A 20,505-nucleotide genomic window follows, 5' to 3' on the forward strand; every position below is an offset into this window, starting at 1 on the left:
AGGAGGGGAGGGATCTTAGCTGTGGAGACAGAAATGAAGGGTTCCGTCTGCTCTTTACACAGCAGCAGCAAAGTAAACCCAAGCCACCAGCTCCTGCCCACCCAGGCATCACCAGAGCTCAAATCCTCTCTGAGGATACCTAGGCAAGACTCCCAGAGTGTCAGCCATCCCTTCTCCACACGCAGCCCTACATTTCACCTGCAGCTGTCTTCCAAAAGCACAAACAAATCCATGTTGGTACCCAGGGGTCAGGTCTGGAAACCTTTGGTTCCTGCACAAGGCACCAGTGTGTGAGGGGGCCAGGATAAAACCGGGTGGGATTTTCGGGGTGGGCTCTTTGGTGGGGGCCACACCATCACCTGCAGCAAAGTGTGCTTATCTGTTCAGGCACCTCTGAGCAGCCCTGCCTTTATCAGCTCAATTCTTGTCCCTTGGAAAAAACATTGCCTAGGTGCAAACCCATGGGGCAAAGCACCCATGGGAAAACTATCTACCCAGGTGGAAGCTCTGCAAATGCTGCACTTTTCTGGAACTGGCTCCCCAAATTCTAGGCAGTAGTGGTCCCTCTGTATTGAAAGATGGCAAAGCAGGGATTAATGTGAGTTCCTCAGCAACTACCCGACAGTCACGGGTTATTTAGACTGGCAGGAAGCTGAGATGCAAACAATTGTACAGACACTGTAGGTCACTTTTTTGCTAGAGTAAGTTTTCTTGCATTTTTCCCCTTTGCTTCTTTTCCCTTTGAAGTTCCCCCAGTTCTTTTGCTTCACTCATAGACCAAGGAGTGTGATAAAATCAGGAAAAAAGTTTGGTTCATCATACAGTTTTTAAAGAATATGATGACTGATAATAGAGAAGATCCCAATAAAACATGAAGAATAGGAAGTTAAAAAATTGTACGTGTTTCCTAGTACAGCTTTAGTTTTGTGTATTTTACCCACATAGATAAATAATACACTCAAGTCTAGATACAGCTGCACATCTTTTTATAGCAATATTCTGTCAATAGCCATATTAAAAAAAACCACAACCAAAATTAAATAGAAGCTGCAGAGTTAAAACGCTCCACAGACAGAAGGGAGCTGGGAGCACAACGCTGGGAGCACCTCACCTCTGGACGTTGAACTTTGCATCCTAAATCAGCTCTCTGCTAGTTTGCAATTCTTTCTGTGGAATTTCCTAATTTTTCAAAACAGGGAACTCAGGAATGACACCAAGTTCTGCTATATGCAACAGCCTCGTTTCCCACCAGATGCACTCAACCAGTCTGGGCATCAACTGCTCAGCGCCAGGGGCCACCCTGAGCTCCTTGTATGACCAGCAAGGACGCCTCAGCCTTTGCTCGAGTCCTGCCTTCCAGATTCCAAGACTTAAGCAGGGTCAGACTTCAGAATGCAGGCCCACTCCGTGCCAGGGCCTGCACACTGACACCCCAAGGGATGGCTGTGCTGCACTCCAGGCTTTGGCACAGGCATTCTTTTTTTCCCCGATGTCAGAACGCGCGCTGCAGACGCCCCGCGCCGCCAGCCAGCGGGAACAGCCGCGCTCTGCCTGTCTGCGGCAGGACACGGCCTCCTCCTGCACACAGATCCCACCTCTTAACTCCTTACAAGCCACAGCACGGTGAGCACATGGCAGGAGCAGGAAAATAACCAGGAACTGCTGAATGAGATGCTGAGGCTAGCCAGGCTTTGCACGCCCACGGCGTCGGAGGACACTGTGGGCATACAGTGGAGATGCTTCAGCTGCTAAAAAGCAAAATTCCTAAGTTTGCTCTGGGAACAAGGGGCAGAGTCCACCAGCTCTGCGCAATTCAACCAGTTTGTTGAGCCTAAGAGTCTCTTGGAAAGCTTTTTATTTTGTCACTGCTGCTTTTAACCTGCTAACCTGTTTGCTGGCTTATGCATCAGGCGCCGTGTTCTTTCGTTTTCTGCGCAGTGAGAAGCATGTGAAGGGGAACGTGTGAGACCTCAGTTATCTATTTTTCTTTTCCTGTTCCAGGCAGCTTTATGCAGTGTTACCAGATGCTCCAAACAAAGGGCTGGGGGGAAAAAGCAGCAGCATTAAAGAAGAGGGACATTTAATGAACTCAGAGGGTAGAGTCGTAAAAGCCATCTAAGACAGAAGTTACTCATAAAACCAGCCTGGAACATGCTATTCCAAGTTAACATCGCAGCTCAGTACTTAGTAGGGCTCAGAAGAACTCGGAGTTCTGCAAGTGCTTTGAGTGACTATAAGGGAGACACTTTCAGAGGAGGTGCAAGTCTTACTAACATGGGTGTAACTAGCTGCCAAATCAAAGAAGGCCTCATGCCATGGGCAGGCTATTCTGCAAGTGCAGACTCTTTAACTAGTTGAGTGGCCATTCTTGGAGTCTGGATATGCTTAGGCACAGCTAGCCTAATGTTCTTCACCTTTGCCTGCAGGCTTATGCCTGAGAAAGCCTCCAGACACATTTACTCGGATGCGTGGCTGCCATTCTGTTTAATGCACAATGAGGCACTCATTCAAACAAAAATAATGAAAAGATTCTAATGATTCTCCAAAGAAGCACAAACTGCATATGGTGAGGCTGGAAGGATGTACTAGCATCTCCCATGTACTAGCAGGCAGACAGTTCAGGAGGCAGCTCTGTATCACCACAGAATTGCATTAGGATTGTCTGCCCTTTGCCTTAGGTGACCCCACTGGAGCAGGGGTTGGAGCAAATGACTGCCAGATGTTCTTCCAACATCACTCATTCTGCGATTCTGTAATACATGAAGGGACTGCACATGCTAGCAGAGAAACTCTAGACTGAGGTACTAGCACAGGTTGCCCAGAGAATTTGTGGTTGCCCCATCCCTGGAAGTGTTCAAGGCCAGGCTGGATGGAGCTCAGAGCAACCTGGCTTAGTGAAAGGTGTCCCTGTACACAGCAGGGGGTTGGAATTGGATGATCTTTAAGGTCCCTTCCAACCCAAACTATTCTATGATTCTTTGATTGTATGGTTTGGGCCCAGTCTCCTTCTCCAGAGGCCCTTAAAGCACAGGCTCATTGGAATGCTGGAAAGGGATGCTGAAGGGAAGATGAGATGCAGAGAACTTTTCAAAATACTGTTCCTGGCCATAGCTTTGATCCTAAACCCCTGTCCCCGTGGCCTGGTGCATTACCGCATAACTGATTGTCTTGGGGCGACTTTATGATGTGTATCCCCTATCGCTGCTCTATGCCCAGAAATTAACTTTGTGCCTTTCTGTGCCTTTAAACTGAGCCTGAGAGGGGGGCGAGGAAAAAAAACCGAGCAAACTTTTCAAAGCAGTTTGACAGATACACACAGATACACACACTCCTCTGCTTCTGTGGTAGAAAGAGCAGAGGAAGCACCATTATCAGCCAGTTTTTTGGCTCCTTTTCTCTGGAGGGAGACAGAGAATTGAACTTTGTTTTCTTGGGACTTCAGTTTTTCCCTTCTTCTCTTCTGGACTGTTTCAACATCAGAACACATTGGGAGAATTTTTCCACCGAGGCCCTGGAGATGGGCCCACGACCCAGCTCCAAGGAGGAGGAGAGAGACCACATCTACAGAAGGACTCTGAAATTTTCCCAGGTTTCTCTGTACAGTGAGAGGTTTTATTACTTAGCATTATTATCCTTTTCCTGTGTGTTTGTTAAATAGTTTTTATCTCTTTCATTTTCCTCCGAGAAAAATTTCTTTTTTTTCCCCTGAACCTGGTGGGGGAGGGGTGGTTGTAACCTGCCTTCTATCAGAGGATATTTTTCCTCCAAATTTGTCCAAACCAGCACATTGATCATGACTGGAAAACCACTAGACACATGAATTGCAAAATACCACTAAGTCCCTGCCTGCCCACAAAGCAGAGCAGAGAATCAGCTAGCAAGACTTCAGATAGTCCCAGGTTCAGACTCCATTTGTAAATCAGAGGGATTATTGATCTAATGCACTTCAGGTATAGCCTGAAAGACACCAAAGGCATCATGTGCCATCCCCAGAAAAGGACAGTGCACTTGAGTAGATGAACAGCTTTTACCAGTGCAGCTGAGAGAGATACTTGCACTTTTCTAGGGCTAGAAATGTTTCCCTGTTCAAACTCATTTTCCTTATCACCTTACCTAGAGAAATATTGTATTCTTCAGACCCTGACTATAACAGTTATCTGCAGCTGTACATAAGCTGTCAGAGCTTCCAGACAGTGCTACCCCATAACATCACAATTCCCTTTCTATCTTCCTTCTGCACCAGCATTTGCTGCTTGGACTTGCTGAGCCCTGTGCAGAATTTGTGATGAAGGTTCTTGCGAACAGCAATCAGGTTTCCAAGCAGATCAAAGTGTCTGTCTCACAGCTGGATAGACAGAGATGATCAAGGGTATCTGCAACGGCCTCTAAAGACACTGTTTTTTTCAGTGCTTTCCTTTGTCCCCAGCCTTTCAGCCATCACCTGCTGACCCCTTGCTGTATCTACCCAGATCACTTTCTGAGGACCAACTTCTGTGATTTGCTTTGGTCTCAAGAGCATGCTCACTAACACAATGCAAAGGAGGACAAGGACACTCCTGAAGTAACTGCAGTCTTGCCTGCTTCAGACTGCAGAAGATTTTTATCAGAAGGGAACACACAGCAACTTGAACCTGCTCCCCTGGAGAACAGCTCCTCCCAGCAGGACTGACTGAAGCCCTGGTCAAGGAAATCTGCTGACCAGTAACAATTCAGTTCTTCCTATGTGACACCCTTTTACCTTTCCCCCAAGATACCAGGGAAGATTTCATCGCTACCAAATTCTAGGTTCAGAGCTGTTGTCTTGGTACCTCCCTAGCTGCTAGGCTTTGAATTGATGCTTAGCACTCTGATGGGGGGAAGCAGCATACCAACTGAATGGTCTTTGGCATCAGTGGCAGCTGGTTTTTAAAATATCTCTTGAATTTTGACAGCATGATTGAAAAGTCAACTGGATTTGGCAGAGTAAGTAACTCTGCCATACATGTAAGATTGTCCTGAGCAGGAGCTTACGCTTAGGACGTTCTCAGTTAGAAAGCATTTGGCCTCTGAATGATACCAAGCTTCTATGTGTTGTCCGTGTATGGTTGGTAAAAAGGGACCCTAGAGATCTGCTGCAGATAAACAAAAGCTCTTTGTCTTCACCATTCATGCAGGACTCAGGATAGAAGAAGTGGGAAATGGACTCAGCAATTTCACTTAACTCACCACATAATTTTTTTTGTCCAACAGTCATTTTTATCTTCTTTGGAGCTGTTTGGGAAGTATCTGGAACTGCAGATGATCTCCTGTTGCTGCTTGTTCCTATTGGGTAAAATGGGGAAACAGAGGATGACAAGAGTTTCAGTAAACACTTTCTCCTTTAGCTGACAGGTACCATGTGCATATATTAGCCAACATGTAAGTAGAAATTTTTCAAGAATTTTATTTAATTATTTGTCACACAGCACCATATTTATCACTTTTTCCTTGAAAACAGATTATTTGTACTATGATAACTCTCTTTTACCTCAATCACACACTGGGATTCTACTATGGGACACAAATGACAAACATACTGACAACAGTCACTATCTAGAGTTCACAGAGCAAAGTATTTGGCAAGGGAGAACAAACAAATACTGACAGAGGAACTCTTAGGAAAATTATGACACAAAATGAACAAGGTCATTATGTGCCAGTTTCACATACAGAGCTGTCCAGCAGAATAGAACCTCCCATAAGGAAGGAAGGAAGCAAGGAAACAAATTCCTGACTCTGCAAGGCACTGCAGCTGTTTCAAGAGATTAAGCATGTAGCTGGAGTCCTGCCTTGCTCTAGGTGAAAAATCAATATTTGGTGAAGTTGCTGAGATTCTCTGTATTTGGGGCGAAAGAATTTTACATTCAAAGCTCAACTTCAGGCATCTATTTTTAGGTAAATTATTCTGGCTGACAAGCTGTGAAGATAAAAGATGCTGCAGGTCTCACCTCAGACGCTGTAAACTTGGTCTGCCTCAGTCAATCTGCATTCTTCTATTACTTGCAGAGATCGGATCTCAGCAAGGAACTCGTTCCCTGAGCTGGGAACCTAATTAAGATGGTTCAGTTCTTTTTAGCTTTTTCTGAATTATCTCACTGATGAGCTTTCAGAACTGCCGTAACCCTTTAAGATCATTCTCCTTTCAGTTAGTCTCTTTCATGAACCACAACTCTAGCCTCCCAGACAGTAGTTTGTTGCCGTAGGTTGCGTTCAAACTCCTCCCTGCATATTGAGAGCTGGAAGCAGACATTTTGGTTCAATTTAGAGCAATTTAAATTAGAGCATTTTCTATCAATTTAGAGCAAACCTGACAGTGTTGAACAGAGCAACTCTCCCCATGTCCACAGTATGATACCTGGCCATGGCACTGCAGAACCTGGAGGAGCAGCTGTTCACACCATGCTCTGTGGTACCAAAGGTTCTTGCTCTTCAAGACAGCCCAATTTCAAACCCGTTTTGGCTTGGCAACCCTCTCAAAAGAAAACAAAATAAAAAACCAAAACAACACAAAACCCTCCAACAACGCTCCACCCCCTTTGCCCTATTTAGTCGTTCTCTAATGGTAGGATTTGATAGTTTGTTGGACAAGATTTTGAAAAAGAGGTCACCTTGTTCATGGCTCCCAAGTGTGGCTGTCATCAAGTTAGCACACACAAACCGAGGCTGGGTTTTTTGTTGCTCTTTTTTAATTAACAACCAGTTAACAATGCAGCCTGTTTGATCAAATAATGCTTTTTATAAACAGCTTGCCTTCTCGAAGACAACCTTGTGACAGCATGTCTGTGGAAAAGCCTTTGAAAGGTTCTGGTGGCCACTGGGTCTTTATATGGCTCGGGCCAGCCCTCGGACCACAGGAGGCTGAGGCAGTGGTTCTTGTCCCGAGGCTTATCATGCTTGTCACAGGGAAACAAACTCTGGCATCGATCACACACACGCTGGAACTGTGCTTCCCTCTAGCGTTGTCAGAGCTCTGAGCTTGTGGAGAATGTGCAGCGACGGAGCGGGATGGCACCACAGTGATCCAATTGTGCCTTAAAGCTGCAGGGCAAACCTTGCTGGGTAAAATGGCTCGTTCTCCTCCTATACGAGGTTCTCATTACAGATGAAAGAGCAGCTGAAGGGCGTGGGGGAAACTTCAAACACACACAGCCAGTTTTAAAGGATGCAAGTCAAAATTAAAAACTGAAGCTGACAAAAACCAGGACCACACTTGGGTTTGGGGCAGCCCCGGCAGAGAGGCATTTGAAGGTGGTGATTTCTGGAGAAGCTTCAAGTTTGTTTTTCGTAATTTTTCTCTAATTAGAAATTCTAGATAAAAATTAACATGAACAAGAGATCTCATAAGTGAATTCCAAGTATGACCTCTCTTTCAGGTGAAAAGGCCCACAGGGAATCATACTCCCAGGACTAAGTATCAGGGACAGCATTCACCACTCAAATGGAAGAAAAAAAATCTACACGCACAACTGACATCCAAAATGGCTCAACATAATTTATTTTTTTATGTTAAAATGTACAGAGTTCTTTTGAAAGTACTTGCTAGAAAGGGGAAAAAAAAGTGATATTACATACAAGGAGAGGAAGGGAGACCATCCAGCCAGGAGCGTATGACATGAAGAATTACAAAGGCATCTAGGCACCCCCTTCCCCTTAGCTTACAAGTCACCATGAACAAAGTACAAAGAGGTTACAAAACAGGAAAAGCAAATATAAACAGACAGGAATAGACTCAGCTTCATTTGTACATGCGGCTTTTAGAGGCATCTGGAGCTCCTATTCACACACTCTAGAGATCTCTTTAAAGAGAATTTTATCTTTCTTAAAATAGTTTTTAATATTCTACAACAAAGATAAAAAATTTTAAAGATGGAATGAAATGAAAAAGCTCTTATTTTTAAAAGGCATCGAAGTCACTAACAGTGAGATTTTTTTTAATTTCTTTTAGAAGATTACCCAAGTTATCTTGCTAAAAATACATTTTTTTTTTTAAACAGAAGTGAAAAAATGGTAGGTACCAATATTACTGCGCTGGATAATTTCTTTTTATATATAGAAAAGAACTTTTTTTTTTCTACAATAGTTCTACAGTCACAAAGGTTTGTGGAAAAGGGAGCTGCCCAATTGATAAAAAAACCCATACAAAACCAAACCAAACATAAAGGCAAACAAACTGAATTCATGGCCCTCGTTTCAACAGCTTCTCCTCCTGTCTCAGACCCACCCCCACCCCCAGGAAGCAGCGACACAGCTGAAGATCTAAGAAGAGAGGGCAGCACAGTGCGCTTTCTACACGGGTTATTTGGAACTGGAATAGTATATACAGAGAAATGGGGTCCTACACAGCCTTGTACATGCTCAAAACTAAACAGAAATAAAAAGTGGAAGTCCTTTGAATTCTGCCTTTTATGGTTAGCAGTTACTGGAGGAAAGTCCATTTTAGTGCATCTGAAGAAACCCCAACTTTTAGATTCTTTTGGTTTAAAAACAAAAGGAATTAGTCTTATTAATGTGTCTGTATTTCTACTTCATATACAATAAAAAAAGAACTTTACATTAAAGGGCTGTCCCTTTTTGTATTGGGTGACATGCCAGCAGTGTAGCCAAAATTAATGTAAATTGGATTTTGCAGTAATAAACAGCAAAATCCTGCCGCCTAGATCCTGCTACAGTGTTGGGACGGTTTCACTGCTGTAAGAGGCCGATTCCCTTCTTTTCCCACACTAGATCAAATGTGTGGCTATTCCTATAAAATGGATATCAAACACAGTAAGAGAATCAGGAAAAACATCACTGACCCCCAGAAAGCGGCACATTCAGCAACTTCCTACCGCAGACCAGGAATGGGAAGAGTGACAAGGACACCACAGGGTTCTCATCCCAGTCACCAAATGCACACTTTATCTTCCACCACTTCCCAAGCCAAGAGATTAACTGGAAACAGCTGCTTCTGAGCTCAGTCTGACTCAAAGGCTCCGAACCAAAACCCTCAGCATTTCCACGTATGTACTAAAGCAGTCTGGGATCTCAGAGCTGTGGCTGACTCGCAGGTCACCAGAAGAGCCTGTAACTATTTTCTTGTCCTAACAGACCATTACCCACCCTGTCCTCTTCACGACTGCCGAAGGGATACAAAACAAGTTCTCTTTTGAGATGCTTCCAGCAGTTCAGTGACAGAACATGTGTGCATGCATGCACATGTGTGTTCACGTGCATGTCTGGGTGGTGAATGGGATCATTTTAAAGTTACATTATATTTTCAGCATAAAACATACAATTTCAATTAACTCATCTACAAAAACACCAATGTGAATAGTTTATTGTTTCCACCTAACTCCAAATTTTACTGAGGGTGAGGGAGTCAAGGAAAATTAAAGATTTTTCCTGACTTGCAGAAATAAAGATCTTCATTTATCCTCTGTGTCCCCTTCCAAATCTCCCAATAAGTGCCTCCTGCTAGAAGTAGGAAATGTTAGGTGGGGTTTAGAGGGAAGGGTTGTTATTCTTTGAGATGTCAAACATTTTACATGCCTGCAGCACTAGAAACTGCATACAGAGGGGCACAGGGGAGGGAAAAGGACATACATTGAAAAAAAATTTAGGAAGATGATTTCACGTTACACATAGTCTGTCCACTTTGTCAGCAAAGTAAGGCTCTTTTTAAATTATGAAAAGATTTTGTGCATGTTTCCCCTCTAAAAAACATCTGTAAGTGATTTTAGCTGTAAAATGTTTGACGATTGTGAAGAAAAGAAAAACAAACAAACAAACAAACATCAAAAAAATAAAGACCAGGCTTCCTAAAAAATAAAATAAACCAAAGAAAATCCCTCTAAATCTACAGCAATATTTTAACTGGAAAAAGGTCCATTTTCTCTGGTTCGTCAGTATAAAAGGTTCCTTTATTTATATTTATTTCAGTTTTTTAGGATGCAAGTTGATCTTGCTCATCTTCTCATGTATGGTCCATTAAGGGACTGCTTGGGCACCCCAGCAGCATTCATGTAGCTGTGATGGGAGGGGCCAGTGTACATCATGTTTCCATGAGGATTTGGCTGCATAGGCTGCTGGGTATAGGCCTGGCTCCCCATCATTCCCATCTGCATCTGCATAGGATACTGTGCTGTCTGATTCATGTAGGCAGGGTTACTATGGTAACTGCTGTTCATCATGGGTTGTGTCATTCTGTAGCTGTTCATGGCATTCAGGGTGTTCATATTCATGGAGTTCACGTTGTACGGGGTGGTTGGCATCAGGTTGACTCCCATGTTCATGCCCCGCTGCACGGCCAAGGTCCGAGGCCCAGCCTGCATGGCGACGGCTGGGGGGCTGCGGCCGTACAGCTGCTGCTGGTGTGCGGTTGCTGAGGGCAGGGGGGCTGATTTGGAGCGGATGGAAATGTGCCCCTTGACTGGCATCTGCCCCTGCAGCCTCTGGGTATGGGGAATACCAATATTGGTAGCAGACATATTACACTGAAGCAGAGGTGATGTGAGGTTCATGGTGGTGGATGCCAGGTTTGGTGGGGGTGTCATAGTGGCTTGTGCTTGTGGGGTGCCAGCCAGGGGGTGAGAGGGAGCCAGCTGAGCCAGCCCTGTGTTGGAAAGAGAAACGCTGGTTGCATAGGAAGTCACAGCAGGAGAATGGCTATAAGGCATGGCATGAGGGTCCATAATGGTGTTTGTCAGCTGCTGCAACTTGGCTAAACTGAATGTGGCTGATGGTTGTGAATAGCTCCCAGCACCAAAATCTCCTGGAATCCTCTCATAGATACTTATGTTACCAGTGCTGCCTGATTCAGGTATTTCCATGATCATAGGTGCTGGGGTGAAGCTGTTGTTCATGCTACACTGAGATAATGGAGGTTGCTGCTGGGGTGGAGGTGGCGGCTGTGGCTGCTGGGACTGAGGCTGCTGCTGTTGTGGCTGTGTTGTTGGTTGCTGGTTACTTGGGGGCCTTTCTACTACACAGCTCTGAGGTGACTTGATATTACAGTTTGCTGCAGGCTGGACACTGTTTTGCTGCATCATGCTGCAACTGCTGCCAATGTTTGCCATTTGCTGAGTGACAACACAACTGTTCTGTGTGAGGCTGCTAGAAGAAGACAGTCCTCCATATGAACAGCTGCTCTGGGAAGAGTTATTTCCACAAATGCTGCCTCCCATAGTGGAGTCATAGCTGCTGGGGTTTTCATAATTCTCTGTAGTGCTCTCAATGCTGCCAAGGTCACTGAAGCCACTATCCACCACCTGCTGAGAGTGGTCCGATACTGAAGGCACATCCATCATGGGGCTGGTCTCCATGTTCTGCATAGAGGGTGCGGACAGGGATCCTTGTTCAGGACTTATCTGTGTGTAACTGCTCTCCAGAGCAGGCACATTTGGGCTGCTGACAGAACGCACAGACTGGCTGGGGTGGGACTGAACAGAGGATATTGGACTGTTGTGTTCTGAGGCCTGGCAATCTTCAACCATTGATATCTGAGGATCCTCCTCAGTTTGGGTATAACTCTGCAAAGTCTGACAAGCTGCAAGAGTTTCTTCACAGTCCTGGTAAGCTACATCATGCTCATTGCTTTCCTCCTGTGTCAAGGACTGGACAGCTTGAACAGTTTCAAGATCTAGTTCACTATGAGGAATCTCTTCCTCTTCCTTTAATTCAATTAACCCCTCTTTATTACTTTGCTCTTCTTCATGATCATCTTCAGACCCAGGGACATGCTCTGAGCCCACTGATGTCTCATTGGAAGCCTGCTCTTCCTCAGAATCTGCCTCTGCTTCATCTTTTTCTTTTGCATCTGCTCTACTGCTTGGTATGCTTGTTTCTAAAAAACATTCTTGCACCTGAGGCTCCTCCTTCACCCCTTCTTTAACAGGCTGTTCCTCCAATTCTTTTTTCTTCAGAGACTCCGGATGACCATCATCTTCATCATCAGCATCATGATCTTCATTTTGATTTGTCACTACTGCAACTTCCTCTTCTTCCTCATGGTCGTGCTCAGGTTCGTCTAATTCTTGCTGCTCTTCTTCTGATTGCCTCTGCTCTTCTAAAATCCGTGGCTTCTCCTCTGCTTCCTCTTCTATCTCAGGCTCTTTTACTTCTGGCACTGGACTGCTGTTGCTGTCCACAGGAGAAACTGCTCTTGCTTCACCGCTTGCTGTATCTTCCTCTTCTCCCTCTCCTACCTCTTCTGCTTCCATATTCACATCTTCCTCTTTCCTCTCCTCAGTGAGAGGCAGGTCTTTCTGCTCAACACGTTCTTCTTTATCTGAAATTTTGGCCTTACGCCCTGGTTTTGAATTAGCTACCGCTTCATCACCTATTTCATCCTGAACTGATGGTGGCACGTCTTCCCGGCTCAGTTTAAAACCTGGTTTTCGACCAGGTCTTTTCTTCCAGTGGACTGGTTTTCGGCTTTTCCCTTTTGGCCATCCCTTCTTCTTTTTCATAGGTGTGGAAGTATCTGGCTCAAGTGAAGAATCCTTTGCTTCATTATTCCTCAGCATAGGTAATGGTTTCAAGGGTGGGTTACCTGAAAATACAAATTGAAAGACACTGTTCAAACATTTTTGTTTGACCTAAGCATTCAGGGAAGCTTTCCCAAGCATGCCCAATGTATTTATCAACTTCAATATTAGCCTAGCTTAGAAATATTAGCTTAGAAGGATCAAGGTCTGCTCATTAGCAGCATGTTGCACATTACATTTTCGAAGAACATCAACATTTTCAAGATTTTCTGTGTTCAAAGCTCTGAGCCTTTAATACACAATTCAAATTAAGCTCTAAGCTATATAATGAAGTCCTGAGAAGACAAATTTTATTTATAAAATATGTTCACAAATGAACGGGTTGCAGTGTAGGGGAACATATGAAGTTGCAATAAAAGCATGTTTCCATTTAGATCTGGGCATCTGCTTAAGAAAGGAAATACTTTCTCTTTTTTCACAGCTTTATGCTTTTTAATGCCAACAGAAATACACAGATGCCTGGATTTGGCTAGTAATTTTTTTAATTGAAGGAATCATTAACAAGAAGCTGAATTTCTCTTTCATCTTTTATTTGATGAAGCAAGATTTGCATTTCAGTGATTTCCAAACACTCAAATAGGTTCAGAGCTTATACAGCCAGAAAGGAATGTGATTGCTTACTGAGAACTTACTGAATAGTATAAGGCATTCCCTGAATTAATTTTGGTTTGAACCTGTCAATTAGGACAGTCAGTGACATTTTATACATCTGTATAAAGGGGAGTTATTCTTGCCCTTTGCTCAGACAGGCATTTACTTTAAATACCTCCCTCCAATGAAAAGCATTCTGAAGAAATTCTGGGTATTAAAAAATGAATTAAAAAATCAGTAACTCCTTATGTCATCCAAAAAGAAGTATTTGGAATGTGCATAAAGAAAAGAAAGGATCTGCCAGTCAGCCAGCATACTGTTGTACAGGAAGAAGGTAACACTATTTTCATAATACTTATTAAAGCATTAACACTTAAACCCTTAGAAATAAAACCCACCTCTTAAAAAAAAAGCCATCACTATTTCTCTTCCCTGTCTTTCACATTTCGTATCTACTACAGAGGATTAGATTTACCACATTCACAGTAAAACTTGCACGTAGAACTAGGAAAAGCAAAATAATACAGCCCAGCCATTACCAAGCTTCATCTTCCCCTACACAACACTACTCAAATTGCACAGATTTGGTAGAATATAGAGAAACAAACTTTGTTTTTGACACCACAGAACACCTTCTGTCTTCCAGAACGTCTAACCCTTACTAAAAACTGGCCTCAAATCACCACCCTACACTATCCATTCTCACTGCTGCCCTGACAGCAATCAGAACCAATCCAAATTCTCATCAGACACCCATTTAAGAAACCACAATGATGCATTTCAGCGAAATATTAAAACACTTTCAATGGATTGCCTCAGCTAGACATTAAGTTCTCAGCAGAAAAATCTGGCCCCAAGTCAGAAAGTTAAAAAAAGAAAAGAAAAAAAGAAGTCAAAAGTAGGCTTCTGTAGTGATGGGAGAACCTCCAAAAAAATTCTAAGATTCCTATAAACACTCCTACCTCATAGTTATGACTAAAATAGTCTAAATCTGAACCATTTGTTAATTGCTGCAACACTGTATTTTTGAAGTGTCATAAGGCAGTGCTGTCCCCGCCACCTAGCCTAATGTTTTTATCAAAATAAAAAGCCAGCTGTTTATGATGAACATGTTTAGGTAACTGACAGCACACTGTATTTTCTCTAAGGGCATTACAGTTTTAACATGTATGTGCAAAGGCATCTACACTGAAGACAAAAGCAGCCAACAGAGATGTGATGTCAGGAGCTGCAATACCCTAAAACAATATGGTTACTACTTTATTACTTCAGAGGCTCTGACCAATTTGCAGAAGCTCATGGGGGAAAAAAAAAGCAACAGAAGTGAGACAAGGGAACAGAAAACACTAAATGACAAATATTTATAAAGTTGGTGAGCCAGAAATTTATCACTGTAGTATAAAATGGATGTCAGTTAATACAGTGGCTTTCCAAGTACCATTTTTGATCCCTGGGCACTTAATGGACTATCTGTAGTCTGCAAAAGATGGTTAAAAATCACTGATTTATTTTATAAAAGAATATACATCAGTGGAATCTCTAAAGAGATCTGCATCTCCACCAGAAAACATTCAGAAGAGCACAAATGAAAAATACTTAAAACAACCGATCTAACAGATCTGTCTCCGACTCCATAGGCTTATTAATAGTGCTGGAGTATCACAAAAATGTATTTAATGAGTAATCTAATCACAACAGAATTTAAAAAAATTGTATCTTATACCAATAGTATAAGATGACTGTGCATGTATTCCCACTAAGGAAACTTAATGCTGTAAGCACATGTTTGCACTAAATCTACATAGTTATATGCTGTAGTAAGGATTTAAGGGTAACTGATGCTAAATAGAAAGTAAACCTGGCTATTATCATATTAATGCTTTTAGTATTAAAGTACTTTTAAAGAAAAATTCTTCTCTGGTAACCACAGCCTAATTGAAAGCCATAAATTAATGAGGTAACAATTTTTTCTTGTGGGATAATGGCACCATATTTGTTTTTCACACAGTTGTTCATTTTTATTTCGTCGACTGCCTTGCACTATGTAGCCCATCAAAACAGCTGGACATCTAACAGCCATAAAGAAGATTGCTAATGGAGCACCTGAATGACAGATGCTTCTTCTGAATTGTCAGTGGACTCTAAGCAACCAGTCACAACCAAATTATCTTGTTTTATGAACTGAAGGTTCAGAGAACTTTAAGGAGGTATGAGAAGCTGAGAGGGTGAACATGCAATGTGATGAAGAAGAGGATGTCAGAAGAGACAATTTAGTATTTCCCTTTGTTATGGAAAACCGGGGGCTTGCCAGTTCATTTCCGTTTTATTTCTGTAAGTGACTCTGCTGCATAGGTTTTTCCACAATCACAGATACCAATTCCATTAGGAAAGCTGAATCAAAAGGATAGCCTGGGATCAGGTCATTGCCAATAAGACAGTTAAATATATGCAGCACATTTTCATAAAACTAGGGAATGTCTGAGACTGGTTTGACTGGTAATTTATGCCTAACCTACATTTCAGCTGGAAGTTACAAGCCAAAGAAAGCAGCTGGTTCTGTCATGAGCTGTTATCATCCAATACAATCTATCAAACTTTCACCAGCGTACCACCAAACATACCATTATTGTCATCAGACTCCTCCTCATCTCTGGACTTCCTCTTAGAAGAGGGTCTATGCCTGAGCGTGTCTGGTGGGGCTAAGTGCCGAAAGTATCCACTGGATGAAAGTTCACTCTCCTCCTCTTCGTCCTCCTCCTCCTCTTCCTCCTCCTCCTCCTCAATCTCAAACGTAGGCTCTAATCGGGGCATTGGTCGTTCAGAGTCTGAGTCCTCAAATGGTTCATCCAGCACTTCTGTGGTTTCTGAGATTGTTTCAGTGACAACACTGCTGTTGTGGTGCTTACGCTTGCGGACACGCCTCTTCCGATGAAGAATTGGTTTCTGAAAGTGGAAGGTGGGAAAAGAGAAGACATTTTATCATGTGCAGTAGAAATAAAACACTAGATAAATACAAAACATGAACAGCAGAGAGTTCCACTCTAGAATCCAGAATTCACTAGAAATAGTGACTGGCACCTGCCACTAGTTAGAATTTAAGCAGCTGAAGTGAACAGCCCATCCGTAACAGCTGGAAGTTTAGACACACTACAACACAGATGTGAACAGGTTAGAATAAGGTGCAAAAATGATACAGAAGTAGTGTATTTTAGTTTTAGTGCAGCATCCCATGAAGAAAGGATTTGCTTAGATACATTGACAGAATTCACATCTCCATGGTAAATAATTTCAAAGACTTTACACTCTGATTTCAGTTGTTTAGAGAGCATTTGTTTTGTAAGCTTCTTTCATAACTAGGACTGTATCTGTTTCTATTTTGCATTACTGAGTAAAACTTTAATAACTAAGTTAGAAAAAAAATTAAAAGCACAAGATAGAAGCTAGAATCAAAAAACCCTCAAACTCCTACCTCTGATTCACCAAAAACCACCACTAAAAAAAGTCAGCAGGAAGTACCCTGCAGAGAGAGTTCTGGAACACTGAACAAGTGCTCCCTGTACACTTAATACAGACCTCGTGAACTGCACCATCCTTCAGAAAGCCCCAACATACTGACAAAACCGACTGGATAACATAGTCAGAAACAACAAGAAATAAGGCACACACCTTTCGTTTCAATGTTGGCTTGGTGAGAACAGGTGGAGAGCTTGATCGAGGACTCGCAGGCTCATCATCTTCCTCCTCACTACTCTCACTAAAACACCTCAGAAGTGCCCTATCACTATCACTGTAGCGCCGGGGTAATCTGTCGCAGTCCTCTGGGAATCTGCATTTCAGTGGCTCTGTGGTCTTTTTCAACTGCCCCCTCCACCTTTCCATACCTTCACTCTGCTGCCGACGGGGAATAGCAGATTTTTCACCTTTGCCATACTGTCCCTGGGAAACTGCAGATTTTTCCTCATCTTCAGCATACCGGCCTCTCGAGGCTGGAGATTTCTCTTCACACTCACCACATCTTTCTTGCAAGGCCACTGACTTCTCCTCACAGTCACTGCACCGGCCTCGTGAGGCTGCTGATTTTTCCTCACACTCACTGCATCGTCCACTGGGAACTGCTGTTTTGTCCTCGGCGGGCAATACTGGCTCCTTCTCGCAAAAGGGCTCAGGAAGTTTTTTGCTCTTCCGGTTCCATCGACCTCTTCGTGATGGCTGACTGTTTGCAGGAAGACTATCCAGGGGAAAAGTGTGCTTGTTTGGTCGTGCAGAATTGGCTGGAGCAACAATGTCTGGCTTTTTTTCACTCTCTGTTGGTGAGTAAGGCTCTTGCTCTTTCTTCTCCCATGACACAGATTTTACCATCTGATTTAAATAAAAACAAATATATTTCATACTTCCTATTTACGCATAAATGTCTATCCTGAATTTGATTCCACAAAAGCTTTTGAGCAAAAAGTCAGAAAAGTTTAGCAGAAGTGTCCTTTAAAAATACAAGATTAAAAAAAAGACTTGACCTTTAAGAGATTCCTGTAGTGCTACTTGCTACTCCTTTCCTCACAGGTGATAATACACCTCACTTAGCTTCCCAACAAGTCACTTCAGTCAGCCATTCAGTGGTGTGCTAGAACGCTAACTTCACCCTGCTACATTCACAGTATTTGTGCAATTTTCAAGAAAAAAGTAAGAAAAACTTGAAGCTGTTTTTCCATTAAAATGTACAATTAATGTAAATACAGTAACAGCAGATAATTTGCCTCTAAGTATTCTAGTCAGCGCTCATCACCTGATGCGAGAGTGCAACCCCTTCAAGGATTTTCTCCAGACTATGCCTTGATGTTTTCTCTATTTATTTTCTAATCTGAAACCATAAAGATACATAAACTAACCATGACTGCACTGCTTTTTATGATTATGACAAATGCGCAAGCTTCACATATGAAATGTTGTTAGAGCAGCCTGCAAAAGCATTAAGTATAAACTAAATGCCACACAGAAATAAGAGATTCACTCTTACACTGGTCTCTGGATCCTTTTCTTTCTGCTTTTGTTGCTCTTCATTTTCCCCATCTTCTGTTTCCTCTTCTTCATCTTCAGAGACAACTGAGTTGGAAACTATAACAGGTGTCCAACGCAGACATTCTGCATCCACATCGATAGGTCGGACGTTAGTTCTGAGCTTTGCCATGTGTTCCTGGATAAGCTTCTCACGACGAATGATCACAAATCTGAACAGCAATAATACTCTGATCAATAACAGGTGACATACCGTACATGTTGTTATGTGAAACAGATATATTACAGAAAAATCTGTATACTCTCAATCAGTGCTGCCACAAGTAACTTCAGAGAGAACAGAAGCTCATTAAAATAGTACAATTTGCAGTACCATCTGACTACCAGAGAAAGCATCTCACGACTGAGGAAATGTTAAAATTCTTTCCACTTCTTGTTAATGGTGAAGCCATTATCCTTCCATGTGTAACATTCAGCTGCAGAGTATCATTTTTATTATGGACAAGGGGTACGCCATTTGGGGAATGGACAACATAAGGTGAAAGCTACCAAAGCGAAATAAAAGGACTGCTCAAGAAAAGTTGCATTCCCACTACCATAGTGCATTTTATTTAGGGGTCTGAGAGAAATATCACCGGTTAAAGGTATATTGTGAGATGAGGACATAAAACTATCCTCAAGTTTTCCAAGTAAGTTTCAACTTTAACACAAAACACAATAGAATACAACCCCACTCACCAAACTGCTATGGTCTGAAACAAGACTAATTCGCAGTATTTCACCTAACTTGTCAGCTGAGCAAGCAGGCTACCTCTATTCTATACCAACACACTTCACCTCTCCCAGTGATCTGTCCCACTCTTCAAGCACTCCACGTTAATCCACACAGTTTATAGCATTTTTGAGACATAGAGAAAAGGAGGGAAACAACTGTCTGCTCACTGACTGAAAATAAGGAGCAGATCTGCCTCTAGAGAAGGAAAGTTGCTGTTCTTTGCTCTGTTTTGTGAGTGTATTAGACGGATTTTGCTGAGGGATCCCAAGAAAACATGACCAAGAGACCAACTTGCTCTCTCTCACAGCAGCAAATTACTCAGAATTCCACATCTACAGTGCTACACAGCTGGACATCTGAGCCAGCTTTGGCACTGAATGATTCTTGCATTGCACATGAGTACCAAGATGTGACTTGTCTTCAAACACCATTAAATTTCAATGAAATACATCTGAAGGTATGTGGGATTACAACAGGACTCCTGTACTCACTGATCACTACGGAAGTCAAGCATTCGTAGGTGATGCAGAGTGGAAGTGATATCTTGAGGGCAGATTCCAGTCAGCTTACTCAATTTCTTGATGCTTAATTGCTTGTCACGTTGATGATAAAGGCACTCCAATATTACACTTTTCCAGTAAGCCATATATGACAGGCGCCCCAGGTCTGACAGGGGCTTCTCTGGTGATCCTGCTTGACCCTCACGCTTTGAAAGCAAATAGCCTAAAGATACACAATAAAAAAGGTTTCAAAACATTAGCTTCTGTTTCCACCCCAACTTCTACGAAGGCCTCATACAATAGCTTAGTGCTGCCTACAAGATGTAGATGAGAACTCTGACAGATACTTACAGGTGTCGGGCCAATTTTTTATCTGTTTGTTTAAACTCCCGTTATTCAATGATCGAGTATGAGATTTCTGAGCTCTGCTGCCATCAGACACTGACTATGGCAATGCCACGAGATGGCAGCAGGTACCTACCTAGAAACTACACCAAGCCTGAAGCACAATTGCAATAGCAATTTTGGAAATGACAGAGGAAAAACATACTCTTAAAACTAATATGACTAAAAATTTTCTTGAAAATTCTCTTCTGTCAAACTTCACGACCATACTGGAGAGTACCAAGCTCTATTTGCAGAGATTTCATTAATTTAAGACTGTGATAACGTTGCACAGGTTCAATAAAGGCCGAGAGGTTATATTCTACCTAGTGAGACAAAGAGGGGTGGATGGACGAAGATGACAAATGTGCCTTCTCACTGTTGCTCTACCATAACATTAACATTAACTCTAAAATTTGTATGTCCGCAGGGAGGGCTGTATTAAATTGCTGTAGGCATAATAAACAATGTATAGTTAGGGGGAAGTTTCCTATGACCTTGCTAAGATACATGTAGGAATCTGAGAATTTCTTGAGTATTCAGAGCTTAAGTATGTCTGGTTTTGTTGCTCTCAAAGTTAAATTAAAATGTAAGACATTTCTGCTTGAGACACTCATTCACCTACTCAAGCTGCTGAAGATTTCCACAGAGCATGCGGTCTTAGAGCTGGCTTTCTGTGTAAGGAACTAAACGCACAAGACAA

General features: G+C 42.6%; 1 protein-coding gene across 2 annotated transcripts in view; it reads right to left on the bottom strand.

Annotated features, from left to right (window-relative positions):
- Positions 1-7,490: 7,490 nt before the first annotated feature.
- Positions 7,491-20,505, bottom strand: part of KAT6A (lysine acetyltransferase 6A) — a 39,210-nt gene continuing 26,195 nt past the window's right edge. For both annotated transcript variants that reach the window (XM_042024971.1, XM_042024972.1), the window contains 5 exons: positions 19,410-19,641; positions 18,145-18,355; positions 16,800-17,492; positions 15,755-16,076; positions 7,491-12,547 (listed from right to left, as the gene is read on the bottom strand). In XM_042024971.1, coding sequence (XP_041880905.1) covers positions 9,963-12,547; positions 15,755-16,076; positions 16,800-17,492; positions 18,145-18,355; positions 19,410-19,641 — 4,043 coding nt within the window. In that variant the 3' untranslated portion in view covers positions 7,491-9,962. The remainder of the gene's footprint in view (positions 12,548-15,754; positions 16,077-16,799; positions 17,493-18,144; positions 18,356-19,409; positions 19,642-20,505) is intronic.

This window comes from Corvus kubaryi, unplaced genomic scaffold (assembly GCF_017639235.1).
Source record: "Corvus kubaryi isolate FWS band 111438036 unplaced genomic scaffold, C.kubaryi_AGA036_p1.0 37265, whole genome shotgun sequence".
Lineage (NCBI taxonomy): Eukaryota > Metazoa > Chordata > Aves > Passeriformes > Corvidae > Corvus > Corvus kubaryi.